Genomic DNA, 14,861 nt, shown 5'->3' on the forward strand with positions numbered 1-14,861 from the left:
TGGGGTGAAATATAAAGTGCGTCTGAAAGCAGGTCTACAGCGCCCCCAGCGTCCAACGGCCCTCCCTACAGGCGTTCTCATTGGCCTGTATTCACTGATCCAGTTTAAGACACTCATAATTCACTTTTATTGACACGTGTTAAAAACGGAGATGATTACTGGTAGCACGTTTACTTATTACCACTAAATACAAGTTGTTATGCGTGAACAAAACTACAACAACGATAATTATTGGAAATACGTTGGCTCTCGCGGATTCAAGTTCAATTCGTAATTATTTGCATGTGCAAAAAATAAATGGCAAAAATAAAAGATGATAATTGATAGCACGTCTGCTTTAACTGATTCATTGTTCAGTATTATTTTATATATGTAAAAGAGGGTGCAACAACATTGGTATATCGTCATTGGTATATTATTATTATTATTATTATTATTATTATTATTAGTGATAGCACGTTTCCTGTATTAAATCAATTTTAGGTGAACATATTCATTATTATGTGTTAAATTGCAACTTGCTAGTTAGTTTCAAAACTAACAATGATTTATTTAAAACCACGTTTGCTTCCATGAATTTAATAGATGCTCTTCGTTATTTATTTCTGTAAAATTTGCAATACCTCAATGCTAAACAAAGTGATAAAGATAAACATTTTATTTATGTTTTAATCCATAGACTTATATACAGTAACACAGCTCAGCTGTACAGAGAGGGTGGATATGCCGCTGATCTGTAAGTCATGTGCGCTGGCAGAAAACACGCTGCAGTCGATCTTCTGAACGCCATCTTCCCATCACTCCACCTACACATCTGCACAGACCGGCAGGGGAAACACACACACACTCTAACAAATGGCTATATAGGCAACGAAATAATGCTTTTCACACCCAAAAGTATTATCCTGTGCGTCCAGTTGGCAGGAATCGGGCGCTCAGCCGAAGTTGTGCAGCCTTAATTTCGAACACGGACGCCCTACAGAACGTAAACACGAGGCATCAGTTCCGGCACAACAGGTAACCGTTCCGGTATCTTCTGCGGCGAGGCGGTGTGACGAGCTCTAAAAGAAGAGCAGGTATTTTTCTGTTCTTATACAGCACGCTCTCGTTTCTTTTAACGATACCAAATTAGGGCATGCTTCGCAGAAATATAGCAGAACGCTTCGATGTAAAGACCTGAAGCAGCAGTATAGCCACACATTGATTAAGGTGGAACGCGATAGCTCGTCCGGGCAGCTTGACGTGCTTTAAATGATGTCAGATCTCAGCGACCTCAAGACTGGTTGATCTGTGTATGTTTGTGTATTAATGTAGTCTCGTCAGGTGTTAAAATGCTCTTCCAGCCAGATTTGTTGCATCTTGACCCCGCTGTCACCTATATTGGTCAGATAGATCTCCTTGCTTAGGTGCCATAACTATAGGATACAGGATACATTCCAGAACCATGTGTTAACAGCCTTGTACGTGGCCTCAGTTGGGGGGAAGTATCGGAATTTATCCTCAAATTATTTACTTGCCAGGGAACTAAAAGGAGTATCATAGCTGCAGACATTATACATGGCTGCTAACAATATTATCCCTCTGAAATATTATATTATATAAATATAATATAGTGCCACTCCTTTTTGGTGATTGTGATGTTTGAGATTTTGTAAGTCTTTTGATGATTTATGCGACAGATCATTTATCATGTCTTCTAACTAAATAAATAAATCAGGATTGAAGAAAAGTAAAAGCTTTGGATAGTTTGAGACTGACATAAGTCAAATTATAGTGAATAAACCTGAATACTGAATAAGATGAACATCTTAGCCATCATATTAGATCATTAACATTGTTGCTCGGGCGTACACTGACTGGAATGTTAATGGAGAAGGCCAATTTCATTACATTAAATAGTAGTCATCCTTAATTATTGTTTTGATATCAATTGCTGTCTGTTTCTGTTCCCAGACTTATTCTCCAACCTTTCTCTTCAGCCCTGAGATGGCAGATCCACGAAGCCAGGTCTCAGCTTCCGTGCCTCAGAAACCTTTGGGCTTTTCTGCATCCGAGGGCAGTACCGTTGAAATGGACCCAATGGAGTACACCCTCCGAAAGCGCTTGCCCAGGAAGCTGCCCAAGAGGCGTAATGATGTCTACATCAACATGAAGACCGATTTCAAGGCCCAGCTGGCCAGGTGTCAGAAACTGCTAGATGGTGGTGCTGGACACAGGGAAATCTGCATCCACGGTCTGGGACTTGCCATTAACCGGGCCATTAATATTGCCCTGCAGCTGCAGGCTTTCAGTCAGGGGGCTTTGCAGCTGGCTGCTAACACCTCCACCGTAGAGCTGATAGATGATCTGGAGCCAGACGATCCAGACGAAGCTGGGGAGCCGCTGACACGAACAAGGAACAACTCAGCCATCCATATCAAAGTTTTTTACCCCAAAGCTTAGAGACTTGGAATCAGCTACATAAAGGCCTGATACTAATGCATATGTAAAAAGACCCTCCTCACTCTTTTCTAAGTGGTGAATCCATGATATGGGGATAAGCTGACTTCTGCTGTTGGTTGTAACAGCTCTCCTGAAGATTACACAAGAGCATAAGAATTGTGATGCAAATAGTTTGGGATCAGAAGAAACTGCTGTATGTGAAATGATCAGTCTACACCCGTATTACATGGATTTTCCCAAGTGGAAGATGCTAGGAGGTGTTTTTATATCTGAATTAGAACCAGGCCATAGGCTAGGCCTGATTATGAGGGCCTGGTGTGGAAGAAGCTGACCAACACTGACCGCATTCTATCCACCTGTCTCCTTATGGCACTGAAATTGGATGGGAGGAAGTAAGGAAGATCAGTGTATTTGGGAGATAAGCAGTAATGTCTGTGTAACTAGTGCCCTCTATATGTGTAGGTTTCTGTAGTTCTGATACAGACAGTTTGAGACAAAAGTGAAATAATTTTGTATTGATGTGCTGTTTTAGAGTACAAAGTATTATTTGCTGTGCCTGTGCATGTTGTATTTTTGTAAGTGTTATTTAATATCTTACTTTCTTTTTGAGGAACATGATCTAATTCATGTATTGAAGGCTCTTTTCTTTTGCTTATTTGTGCAAATAAATCACTACCAAATGCCCTCCTGTCATTTGTACTCAGTACAACAATAGGCTGCTCTTGTTGAATCTGGAGGTCTCTTTGTGCCCACTTGAGGGCAGTATAACATCTACTAACTTGCAGTTTATGCAACCTCTTAAGTCTTTTACTGAGTAATGTCGTCACAGAAAGGCTTTTCTGGGCTTTCAGGCTTGATCACTTAAGGCCACAATCATTTACAGTGTCTAAAAAGCATGTTTGACTGATGCACAACACTTTAGTGCATTTCAGTGATGTAAAATTAGAAAAAGTAAAAAATGAAGAATTAGTTACAAAGCTGGTTACAGAATGGCATTACACTGAGTCATATTGGAAAGGAGTTCAAAAGAATATTGAAAGATACAAAAAATACAACCGCAAGACCTGGTAGACCACCAAAACTGTCAACAATGGATAAACAGCATTTAAATATTTCATCTTTGAGAGACAGGAGAAAATCACTCCTGCTTCAGATCTGAAAAAAATCCACAGGTTTTTCTGTCCATTTTTCCACTGTGAGAGATGGACTATCATTCTGAAAGGATGTGTAGCTGTCAGGAGCCAATACTTACAAAAAAAAATAAATAAAATTTTGCACTAGAAATCTGACATGTAAACTTAAATTAGGACTCATCAGTCCATGTAAGTTCTTTTTGTTAAATATAAGGCAGCATGTTATGCCGCCAAACCATGTCTACAACCATCCAGCAAGCACAGTGGAGGATCAGCACAAGTTTGGGAGATCATCTGGATGAGGTGATTTGTTTTTGATTGGAGGCATCACGAGTGCTAATTAAGTACAAACAAATTTAATACATAATGCAATGCCATCTGGAAAATGCTTGATTGGGAAGAAATTAATTGTAAAGTAATACACCAAGCAGACTGATGAAAATATGAACACATACTGAGCTTCTCAGAACAACGGACCAGTCACCCTACAGAGTGGACACACTAACTACTGAAAAAATGGTACTATGTATAGTTGTTGAGACTTCTGTGTAATTTACTCTTAAATATGTTTTGTGCTTTTTTCCTAATGCAGAAAAAAATAACTAACCATTTTGACTGCAAGTAAATAAATGAAATGGTGGTCTCTGGTGATATTGCACAGTGCTGTACACAATCTTCCTTAAGGTATCATTATTTACATTAGGGGCCATATTATCCACCAGTAATTCTATGTTAATATCACATATAGGAACACTCACAAGCAAGTGTAGCGTTTAGACAATTTGCACTTTTTATTCACTCTTTAGAACTGCAATATTCATGATGACAGTTTTTTCACGGCCAAGCAGCACAGAGTTTAATTAGAGGACAAGTGATTAACTTGACAATCAGCAAAATTACTTTTTTCATTCCTGTATGCTTCATTTATGTTTAAGGGATGCTAGACAGTATCTTGTGTACTTACACAGAGTCTTGGGTTTCTAAGTCCTGTGGTCTTCACATGAATGTTCCAACAGGCTTCAGGGAATGCCACTGATTCAGTGTGTGGCAAGGAGTGCACTCAGACGCATGACTGAAGAGTTTCCAACAAACAAGCAAACATCCTCCATCCTTGTTTTCATTCATCTATTTTTTCCCTCTCAGAATAATATTTAGCATTTTAATACCAAATGGCACAGTGGCACAGAGACCAAACAACAACAACAAAAACAAAAAAACAGGAAAAACACTATTACAAACTTCCTCCTTCACATTCACATATTGATTGAGTGACGAACCTTAAAAAAAGAACAGCACAGAAAAACAACATACAAACACAAGAATGACCAATCCGAGCCCGACGCAAAAAGAAGAAATGTCTACCACTCAAAAGATTCCCAGGCCAAGACACTGGACTGTGACCAGAGCAGGAGTCAGGCAGGATGTTCATCACGCAAACCAATCAATATTTTTCCTGGCAGTGATGCTATCTGCGCAGGGCTTCACGGTCCCACGTGAGTACGACGCAGATGCTGATAATCAACACAGCCTCATCAGTCCTCACGTAGGCCCCCGCTTACCTCCCCGAAAAAACGCAACTATTTGGTCTCTCTTCCTCTCACCAGAAGTGACCCGTAAACAGCCTCTTCTCTCGAACATCTTCTGTCTCTCACACGCACAGACACGGACATTCACACACTTAATAAAATCTGTATAAAACCAGCAGTGCGATATTAATAATGATAAATATGATTTCATCAGCAGTTCAACTTTTGGAGGTGGTAAAGGCTAAGATGGAAAGCAGGTGGCTTCCTCACACTACCTTTATAATAAAACCTGCCACAGACAGTGAAATATACATCTATATAAATAATGAACATTATAAAAGCAATAAAAAATACTTCTGAGATTCTAAAAAAAAAAAACAACAATCTTGAAAAAGCAAGTGTGGTGATTCGTAAGGCAAGCCTCCAATGCAGCTGTGATAGGAGGGCAGCACTGTCAGTCAATTGAGTAGTGACTGGCTGCATGACAGAAAAAAGTGTGCAACATGTATCCTAAGAGAATCTAGTGTCCAAGAAGTTAAATATATTCCTCCGCTCTCCGTCCACTGTGAGAACTTCCAAAGTGCCGTAACTTCTCCCACTCTCCACTTTCAAAGCCCAGTTGAGCTTGACACCTTTAAGGTTTCAGTCTTTCAAAAGGGTCCATGATGCTGTTCCACCTTGCGTCATGGACCACTCCAATCAACTGGGCCCCTGCCTGTTGTGTTCCAATCAGCTGACGTCTTGCTGGCAGACGGGTGCATTGGCAAGCAAGAGACGCACCTTTCCACGCAGGAAATTAATGTGGACCTGGAAGAGCTCTGAGGCAGAAGATACTCTCCACGTCTCCTGGACATCTATACTCTCATCTGTAGGCACATAGTCCTGCAAAGAACAAAACAGAGAGACATACATGACTTCAAATGTCCTTTGTTGTAATTTAAATGCAATTATGTGTTCATTACCATATTGTTTTAAAAAAATATATGCGCTACAGGTTAATGTGAATCTGCCCAGATGATATCTATACTGGTATGGCATAAGGTATTAGCAGATAGGAAGGAGGTTATGTTTATTTGCTGTTTGCTTTAGTTGCTGAATAACTGTAGAGCTGGACCGTCTCCCAGCATTCTCTGAACACAGTGATACAATCCAGTCTTTCCAAGAATTCTGTGAATGTGTGTGTCTTCCACAAACATGCATATCAGTATCTAAAAGTCTGTGATATGGTTGGATCCAGCTCTCTCTCGCTGATTCACACGCACATGTACGCACGTAAACTCTGTGTCGCCTCCAGTTACAACCACTACGAAGTCATGTACACTTTACCCTTATCGCTATCAATGCGCAAAAGTACAAGTCCAGCTGAACTCAGTAGTAATTATACTGTGTGTGACTCACCTGTATGCTGAGGCTACGCAGTACTTGTCCAACGCTGGCAATGTTTCTGACACTGGCATCTATGTGGGAGTGCAGTACAGAGGTGCTGACTGATGTACGTAATGAGCTGATGGCCTTGTTTAGCAGCCATAGGCCTGTCTGAACTTCTCGAGCTTGCTCCTCCATCTAGAACAGCAAATTATCTTTTAATTTCATAGGTCATAGGATGTACAATAAATCATCACTATTGTAAGACAATCTCATACCGCTGAAACGTGGCAGCAGAAGGAAAAAGCTACAGCCAGGCCAATATGTCAGCTGGCCAATAATATCAGGCTATACCGAGGTTGCAATTTAGATTTGCTATAGAAGATTTGCTTTTCAAAATGTTTTGTTCAGACAGCGACTAATATATATATAGTGGACCAACAAGGTAGGAGTGTCTAATAGAAAGGACAGTGAGTGGACACAGTGTTAAAACCTAAAAACTCCGGCAGGGCTGCAATGTCTGATCAACAAGTACCAGCGTAACACACCACCACCACGTCAGTGTCACTGCAGTGCTGAGAATGATCCACCACCCAAAAAATACATGCTCTGTGATTGTCCTGTGCGGGTCCTGACCGTTAAAGAACAGGGTGAAAGGGGGCTAACAAAGTACGCAGAGAAACATACAGACTGGAGTCTGTAATAAGAACTAGAGTCTGTAACTACAAAGTGTGCCTATATGGTAAGTGGAGCTGATCAAATGGACAATGAGTGTGAATACAAGGGGGTATTCCTAATAAAGTGCTCAGTGAGTGTATATATGCACATAGTGACGCAGCGTTTGCCACAGGCTCCGCACTGTGTGGGGACCTTAGAGGGTGAGGCCGTGCAAAGTGGCTCTTTGAACGCGCCATACACCTGAATAAAAAGGACATTTTGTTGTGACTTCTTGTCGCTGCTGTATGGTTTAGTTGTACTTATTAGTGTAATTATGACCAAGCGTGGTTGGTTTACAGTGTGTTGGAAGTGTCTACCCTCTTCATTTGTTGTCCTCCCATGCTATCCCCTCTCTGTGTTTCTTGTTGGGGTAGCACTGTGTTGGACATTTTTTGCTGCTCTTGAAGTGCCTGTCTAAACTTGAAAGAGCGTTTGCCTGTACACGCCATGCTGTCCAGTTCTTCTTCTGCGCTGACGCTACAATATATATATATTGTTGCTGTCGGAACAAAACCTTTTTGTACCAACAAAATCTTTGTAACAAGACAAAACATTGTGACATGAGACAGCTATCTGGCCTACAAAAAAAAAAAAGAAAAAGAAAACTACATACATTTTTCTTTTCCCACACACTAAAATCCACTCTGGTCAGAGGAACCACGAGGGGCACACCAATTCTGCAGTCGTCTTTACAAACTCTCTAAGATAACAAGGGAAAGAATGAGTGTAGATGAGCTTAGACAAAGTGCGAACATCAGCATAGACAGTCTACATCAGAGAAAGTCTTCCAAAACCTATTAGTGTGATGATTTGAAAGTGTATGTGTATTTTACCATAGCAGCCTCAGCATCTCGTGCCTGCTTTATAAAATGGTCGAGGACACGCAGGTCACAGATTGGCCGCAGCGGGGAGGGCAAGCCAGGCCGAGTCCACTCCAGCACAATCAGCAGAAAGGCAAAGAGTCCTGCAGCACACATAGTATACTGGGCTCAATGTAATCCACACCACCACCTCATTGAATATTACACAAAACTAAGACCTGAATAGTTTGCTTGGATCTGGGAAAACAAAGAATCAAGATAAAACACAACTGCTGTTAGTACAGACTGATACAAATTAGCCACAAGGGGGAGTGAGGCTGCTGCACAGACACACTATGACAATTCATCAGCGGGATTTCATGCTGTTCAAAGCTGCAATATAACTATACACACTATAGAACACATTCATATTTATTACACAAGAACACACCTTGAGTATTCTGTTATATCATAATAATATCAACAATCTAAGATGTCTAGAAAAAAAAATTTACTAAGATGATCACTTTTCATTAAACCAAGTTGCACTTTTCCATTTTTTAGTTTGCTAATAGCTCTCAACTGTAGGCAAAAGCTGATTTCACTGCAGGGTCCTAAAACACAAATGCTTATTAGACATATAACCTTCATTATTATGACCTTACATCTTCACCAACTCGTTAACAATGTAGCCTCAGACTCTTTTGAAGTTGTTTGTTCTATATCTGTACAGACAGGAAAAACCTAAAGAAATGAGTAGAGAAATATTATAAGCGCAGATGCTTTCAGACAGAAGCACTGCATGACACAATAAAGCAATTAACATCCTTCCATGCTCCACGGCATATATATACAAAAATGTATAAAAATGCTAAGCCGGCCCTGTCAACCTCAATTTAGATCAAGATGGCAAGAGAAAAAGATCTAAGTGACTTTGCAAGAGGGTTCATTATTGGGGCACAAATGGCAGAAGCGTCAGTCACAAAGATTGCTCAAGTGGCTAGTGTTTTAACAAGAACAACGTCTAACATCAGTAAACAAGGTTGAAGGGTCAAAAGCGCACATTAAAAGGCCCTGATGCTTGTGCATCAGTGCAATATATGAAGAAAAACATTAGCAGAACAAGCAGTTCTCTTCCTTCTGAACTGTTCCTCAGGTGACTGAGAATGTTGGTGACTGAGAAGGCTGTGTCAGCAAGAACAGTCTTCCACAACTACACAGAAAGGGATATTATGGAAGAGTTGGAATGCATAAACCCCTTATTACAAAGACAAATGCATGTTTGAGAGTTCAGTGATGCAAAACCCATCTGCACTGGTCTGAGATGCAAAAAAAGGGTTAATTTAAGTCATCCTTCACTATATTTTCCTAAAGTGAGAGAACAGGCATGAATGGTTGACCCCTACAGTGAGTCCAGAGGCTCTGCATGGCATTTTGCTGGCATGGTTTGGGTCCATTTGTCCCGTTACAGGAAAGGGTCACTGCAAATAAATACATAATGTAAGTTATCAACTTTAACCTATGATGAAACATTTCAATACTAATGTGAGGGGTCTCTGTCAGGATGACAATGCCCCCCCCCCACTCCACAAGTCATGAGGGGTCAGTGATGATGTAAATCATATGATATAGGCTTTGCAGTCACCAGATCTCAACACAATTGAATATCTATGGGAGATTTTGAACCGACCAACGTCAGATAGCACCATAATCAAAAGACCAATTGAGCGAATATGTTTTGAAAGAATGGCATTACATCTCTACGATACAGTTCCAGAGACTTACATAATTTAAGGTAAGGTTAGTGGTTTAAGAGAAAAGCTGTGTTAGTTTACAATATCATCTGCTACTGATGTGTTACTACGACACTACTATATAACTGCTACTTTTATTGCCAAGTTAGTTCTTGTTTATGAATCAGAATCTCACAGGATATGACCCTACATCCATAAATATATTTAACTGCACCGAGTTACTGAATGAATTAATAGAATGTAGTTTCGTGACAAAAACATATGGACGTAAATTTTGATGAAAATTTTCACGTAGAGCATCTGCCTCTGCACCCCTGCCTGGCACGTAGAAAAGGATTAAGGAGGGAGAGTGTTTGTGTATGTCTAGTCTGACACCCATAATCTGCTATCACTGTGGTCACGCGTGTTAGATTGTGTGAGAGCTAGACGTTTGTGTCAAAGCAAAAAATGAGCTGATTTAAAAAAGAAAAAGAAAAAACATATTTGCAGTGGCAACAGAAGCTAATCTGGACTATGAAATGCTGTTCAGTATTTTTCTCCTGCTACTTTCCTCTTACTGTATTGTGAATATTCAGGACAGAGACAGGGAATTAGTGCTCCTTGCAGCATGGTCATGGGAATACTGTTCCCTGCTGATGCATTTTGAATGCATTCTTTCAACAGCAGCTGGCTGATTTCGCACTGTATATAACAATCATTATCGATCAGAAGATTCCCCAATCTAAACGCAATGTGGTTTCCTGGCCCTGAGATGCATATAGGTGCATATCCAAGCATCAAGGACAAAGTTAAACAGTACCGTAGGCTTGGTTTTTTCAAAAATGACAATTTCATGGTTTGAATCAGACAAAAAGTTGGCATGAAAAAGGAACAGAGATTGTGCAGTTCATATTGATAACAAAAGTGAAGGAATCCTCCATTGACAGCCTTAATCTTTTAAATCATTCTACTGAATTTTGACAGAGCAAGACATGGTGAACTATCACAAAGGCCAAAGATGTTCTGTTGAACTCTAAAACAACCCTAAACTAGGATAAATTCCAGAAATCCAGAGAGCTTCTTTCAGAGAACCCATGTCTCTCCTAGCTACTCCTTACACGGTAGCCGTTCTATGAACTAGGCCTACACTTAGATCATCATGTCTCTTAAAAATTTGGGTCACTAAACTCAATTACTTACAGCTTTTCAGGGAAAGTGGCCTCCTGAATCTTAACAAATGGTGATTATCTTGGGAATTTAACCGAGTTAGATGTCCCTCTTCCTTCAGCTTCACTTGTACTTTCCTGCTGACATAAAAGGTCATATATTGGCTGCTCACGTCACTTCTAGATTCACGACATTATTCTAAGTTTGTTCTTAATGGAGTTTCTCAACATTTGCGTACAAATGACTTATAAATCGTAATGTTTATGAAATGCACACACAAATGCATCCAAAAGCTGTTTGTATCTCAGATTGGAATCTTGTGTTCATCTATGCATTTTCATGTCACATTAAATGTGAATTTTTATACATGCTCATTTTAAGATCAAACCTTTGCGTACTACTATCTACTAAATGAGGCTCTAAGGCTATTAATATGAAAGTTTTAATATGAAAGGTTGGAAAAGGCTGTTTAAAGAAATCAAGGATTTGACCTTTAAATAAGAACTCATAGAGAATGTGCTTATCCTCCATATCCCTACTCATACACGCACACTTGACCTGCCTTTTGCCACGTAATGAGAAAGCGATGGAAAAAGGAAGAGGGGGAGCAGTAGTCCCATGAATCTTCATTGTTAGCCAGTGGGCCAAATCAAACACGTGTTAAGTGTCTGTGAGTTTAAGGGCTCAAAGTTGGGCCTTAGCCAGTGTTAAAGGTAACAGGGAGCGTGCCAACATTACACGGCATTCCTACATAGTGTCTATTTTCTGCCTAGGGAGTGTGAGATCATGATCACTGACAAGTATAACCCTTTATGATATGAAGATCTTTTAGTTAACTATGCTGTGCAAGTATGCATTTATTGGTATATACAAATTAGGTATATTGGGGTATGCATCAAAGAACAGTCAAGCAAAGCTAAGGGATGCATACAAACAAAAATACAAAGGAACTACATCAAGTAAGACATTACAGTTGTAAAATATGCACTCTCCTTGCAGCTTTGCTGTTTTCTGACATCATAACCTTAAAGCAGAGATACTGCAATGTTCAGTAGGGGAATCACAAAGTGTGCACTTTATATTTCCAATAAAGCAGAAAAAGTTCCTACGGTAAATTCCTCCAATTCCTGCTGAATCACTCTGACAATGCAAAACTTATAGGAACAATGATTCAGCAATTTTTGCAAATCGAGCCAGCTACTTCTTAAACTCTTTTAGTAACTCGTGCCTACAGTCAGTGACTTGGCAAGTCACTGTTGAGAAATTCAGATAGTGAAAGCCATGTGGTATGCCCTGAACCTAGAGGAACTTTCACGCTTTCGCAATTCTTCAGCATTTTCCTACATTCTTAAAAAAGATGGTTCTTTAGTGAAGGGGATGGTTCTAGATATAACCATGAGTTTATATAGAACCATTTCATGCTTAAATGATGGTTTTTCAGATTGGAGAATGTGCTGTACCTGGTTTTATATATATATATATATATATATATATATATATATATATATATATATATATATATATATATACATATACCAAAAAGCACTTTTCTATTGTTACGATGTCAAGCTTGTAACAACAGAAGAACCATTTTTGGTGCGATATAGAACCTTTTTTCAAAAACCATAGACAACATTCTCCATCAATCTGAAGGACCATTTCACCATGCATAGAACCATTTAAGCATGCAAATAGTTCTATATAGAATTTATGGTTATGTATAGAACCATTCCTTTTACTAAAGAACCCCCGAAGAACCATCTTTGTAAGAGTGATGCAAGCCTTAAGGAAGTGTGATAACTTTGTTTGTTTCTAAAAGAAAAGTGTTTGATGTGCCATAAATCCATCTGATATGAGTGAAAGAATAAAGGAGGCCTGACTCTAACATTAACAAGGTTAGCCCAAATGACAACAGTTCAAGGAGCCTTATCTTGAGAACAGTCATCTGTGGATGACTGCAACCACTTCATTCATTCAGCTTACAGCTTTAGAAGAAATCGAAAAAGGACGCGATGAGTTTACCAGCGTATCATGCCTCTACAGATCATCTTGCGGAACTGCTATAAATCATCATATAGATTAAGACGGATAAGGTTATCGTTGACAAGGTTCAGATACTTCCCCTCCTGAAAGAGAGCAGAATTTCACGAATCTCACGTAGGCACCCCTTAATCAGACCTCTCCCCTGCGTGGCAAGTATCATTATCTATCACAAATCAAACAACCGGATTAAGCTACAGGCTGCCTAAAGCTAAATGAAGCAGTGCACGAGTCCAGGAATTTATGAAAGATGAAAGAAAATCGGCGGGCAATTTTAGGGCGCCTAAAACAGACTTCAAAGATGTAAGCCAAAAGTTCTGCAAGAAGAACGAAGAATGGATCTAAACAAGTGACTGGAGAGCTCGGTGGATGAACTACACGCTGAAGCGGACTTCAAATCGCCCTGTGTGACATAGCCAGATTTGACCGAGAGGACAAACTCTTACCTGAAGTGTGAAACATTCGCGAAGCGCCGCGACATTTTTTCAAACACGCGATGATGAATGAACGACACGTTTAAAAGCCAAAGTGACCGTTCGGACAAACGACATGTATCGGCTGGAAGCCAACCTGGCGCTGTCTCTCTGCCTCTCTCAGCTTTCCCTCCGCTTCTCTCTCACACTGCTGCTGCAACCTGTCTGGCTCTCCATCAGCCTGCTGCCAAAAGCCTCTACCAACGCATCGACCTTCACTCCAAGACAGCGATAGCGCGATAGAGCAGATAAGGGGGCGAACTCCCACACCTCCGCGTGGGAACGCACGAGCAGAGCCGTCATCCTGAGGGGAAATAGTGAAAGCTCTGGTTAAAAAAAAGCACCGCCGTGGTGGCTTTACTCACTGGGTATCTCCATCTCAGAATCCGCATAGTCCCTTACAGGATCTTCGTCGCTTTGTCCATTGCCCTGTCTGTTGCCCATTAATTGTGGCTGGAGTGCCTTTCTGGAACTGTCATGGGTTAGCACTTATCCGGTAGGTGCCTTATGATGCGTTTGATTTTTTCCCCCCCTTTTTATCTTTGACTATGCAAATTAAATTGCATTGTCTTTGAATGCCTATCTGAACTACTTCCTGTTTTGAAAAGCTGTCTTTCTTTCATTGCTGCCACATAACATCTATTTTCACACAGAAGTCCAGACATATTATTTTAAAAAGTTTCCTGTGATTTCCTCACTGAACAGTTTCTTTGAATGGTCCTCTAATTGTATTTTCTTCTTGGCGGACGTCCAGATGAAGGATGACAGTACAAACAAATCATGATAATAGTCAGAGATCTCTTTAGCGCATGAGCATATTCATGGTGGAACCTCACAAGTCGGATGAGACAAGTTAGCCCCCGCCACCCTCTCTGGATGCAGGTGGTGCTCCTCTCACATGCCTCAGCTTATTGAGACTGTCTGGGCTGCAAGTCAGAAGCAGTGCTCAGGGGGAGTGGAAGGGGCTCCCTGCAGTTTTGGGGAAATCCTATTATATAATAGTCACAGGATCATGGCTTGAATGTAAAACGTACATTTAAGGAGTAAACAATTTTCAGGTTTCATGCTGATGGCATCTAAGTTTAATAAGAGCCATAACCGAATATGCAGGCAGTAGTAGTTCACAATTGTAGTCCTGGAGTGCCACTGCCCAGCACACTGTAGTATTTTGCTGCTCTTAACACGCCTGATCAGAGTACAGAAATACGAAACTATACAAGGAGCATTGTTAATCATCTTTAATAGTCAATAAGCAGATTAGGTCTAAACCAACGCTAAAAGACTTTTAATGGTGAATCACTTTTTATTCCAAGACTAGGCTTAATCCATGTCCAGGAGAGGGTATTTGCTTCCCTTCCGCTTTCTAGATGTTGGACTGTTGCTGATGGGATTCAGTTTCCAATAACATTAGTGAGGTCAGGCACTGATGTTCAGTGATTAGGCCTGACTCGCCAATTCATTCAAT

General features: G+C 40.3%; 2 protein-coding genes across 4 annotated transcripts; one reads left to right on the top strand and one right to left on the bottom strand.

The window, feature by feature from the left end:
* The first annotated feature begins 639 nt into the window (after positions 1-639).
* On the top strand, positions 640-3,021 carry pop7 (POP7 homolog, ribonuclease P/MRP subunit). Of its 2 annotated transcripts, none has more exons than XM_036597583.1 (2): positions 640-1,076; positions 1,980-3,021. In XM_036597583.1, exon 2 carries the CDS (start codon positions 1,987-1,989, stop codon positions 2,440-2,442), a length of 456 nt encoding a protein of 151 aa, XP_036453476.1. In that variant the 5' UTR covers positions 640-1,076; positions 1,980-1,986; the 3' UTR covers positions 2,443-3,021. The 2 variants fall into 2 exon arrangements, with proteins under 2 accessions (XP_036453476.1, XP_036453475.1); XM_036597582.1 differs by having other exon boundaries at positions 651-1,076; positions 1,954-3,021.
* Positions 3,022-4,342: 1,321 nt separating this feature from the next.
* epoa (erythropoietin a) lies at positions 4,343-14,642 on the bottom strand. 2 transcript variants are annotated; one of them, XM_036597375.1, is made up of 5 exons: positions 13,762-14,642; positions 8,017-8,147; positions 7,797-7,883; positions 6,500-6,664; positions 4,343-5,983 (listed from the first exon to the last, which is right to left on the bottom strand). In XM_036597375.1, exons 1-5 carry the CDS (start codon positions 13,838-13,840, stop codon positions 5,831-5,833), a joined length of 615 nt encoding a protein of 204 aa, XP_036453268.1. In that variant the 5' UTR covers positions 13,841-14,642; the 3' UTR covers positions 4,343-5,830. The 2 variants fall into 2 exon arrangements, with proteins under 2 accessions (XP_036453268.1, XP_036453269.1); XM_036597376.1 differs by lacking the exon at positions 13,762-14,642 and adding an exon at positions 13,370-13,633.
* Positions 14,643-14,861: the final 219 nt, after the last annotated feature.

The sequence above is a fragment of the Colossoma macropomum genome, unplaced genomic scaffold, assembly GCF_904425465.1.
Source record: "Colossoma macropomum unplaced genomic scaffold, Colossoma_macropomum, whole genome shotgun sequence".
Taxonomy (NCBI): domain Eukaryota; kingdom Metazoa; phylum Chordata; class Actinopteri; order Characiformes; family Serrasalmidae; genus Colossoma; species Colossoma macropomum.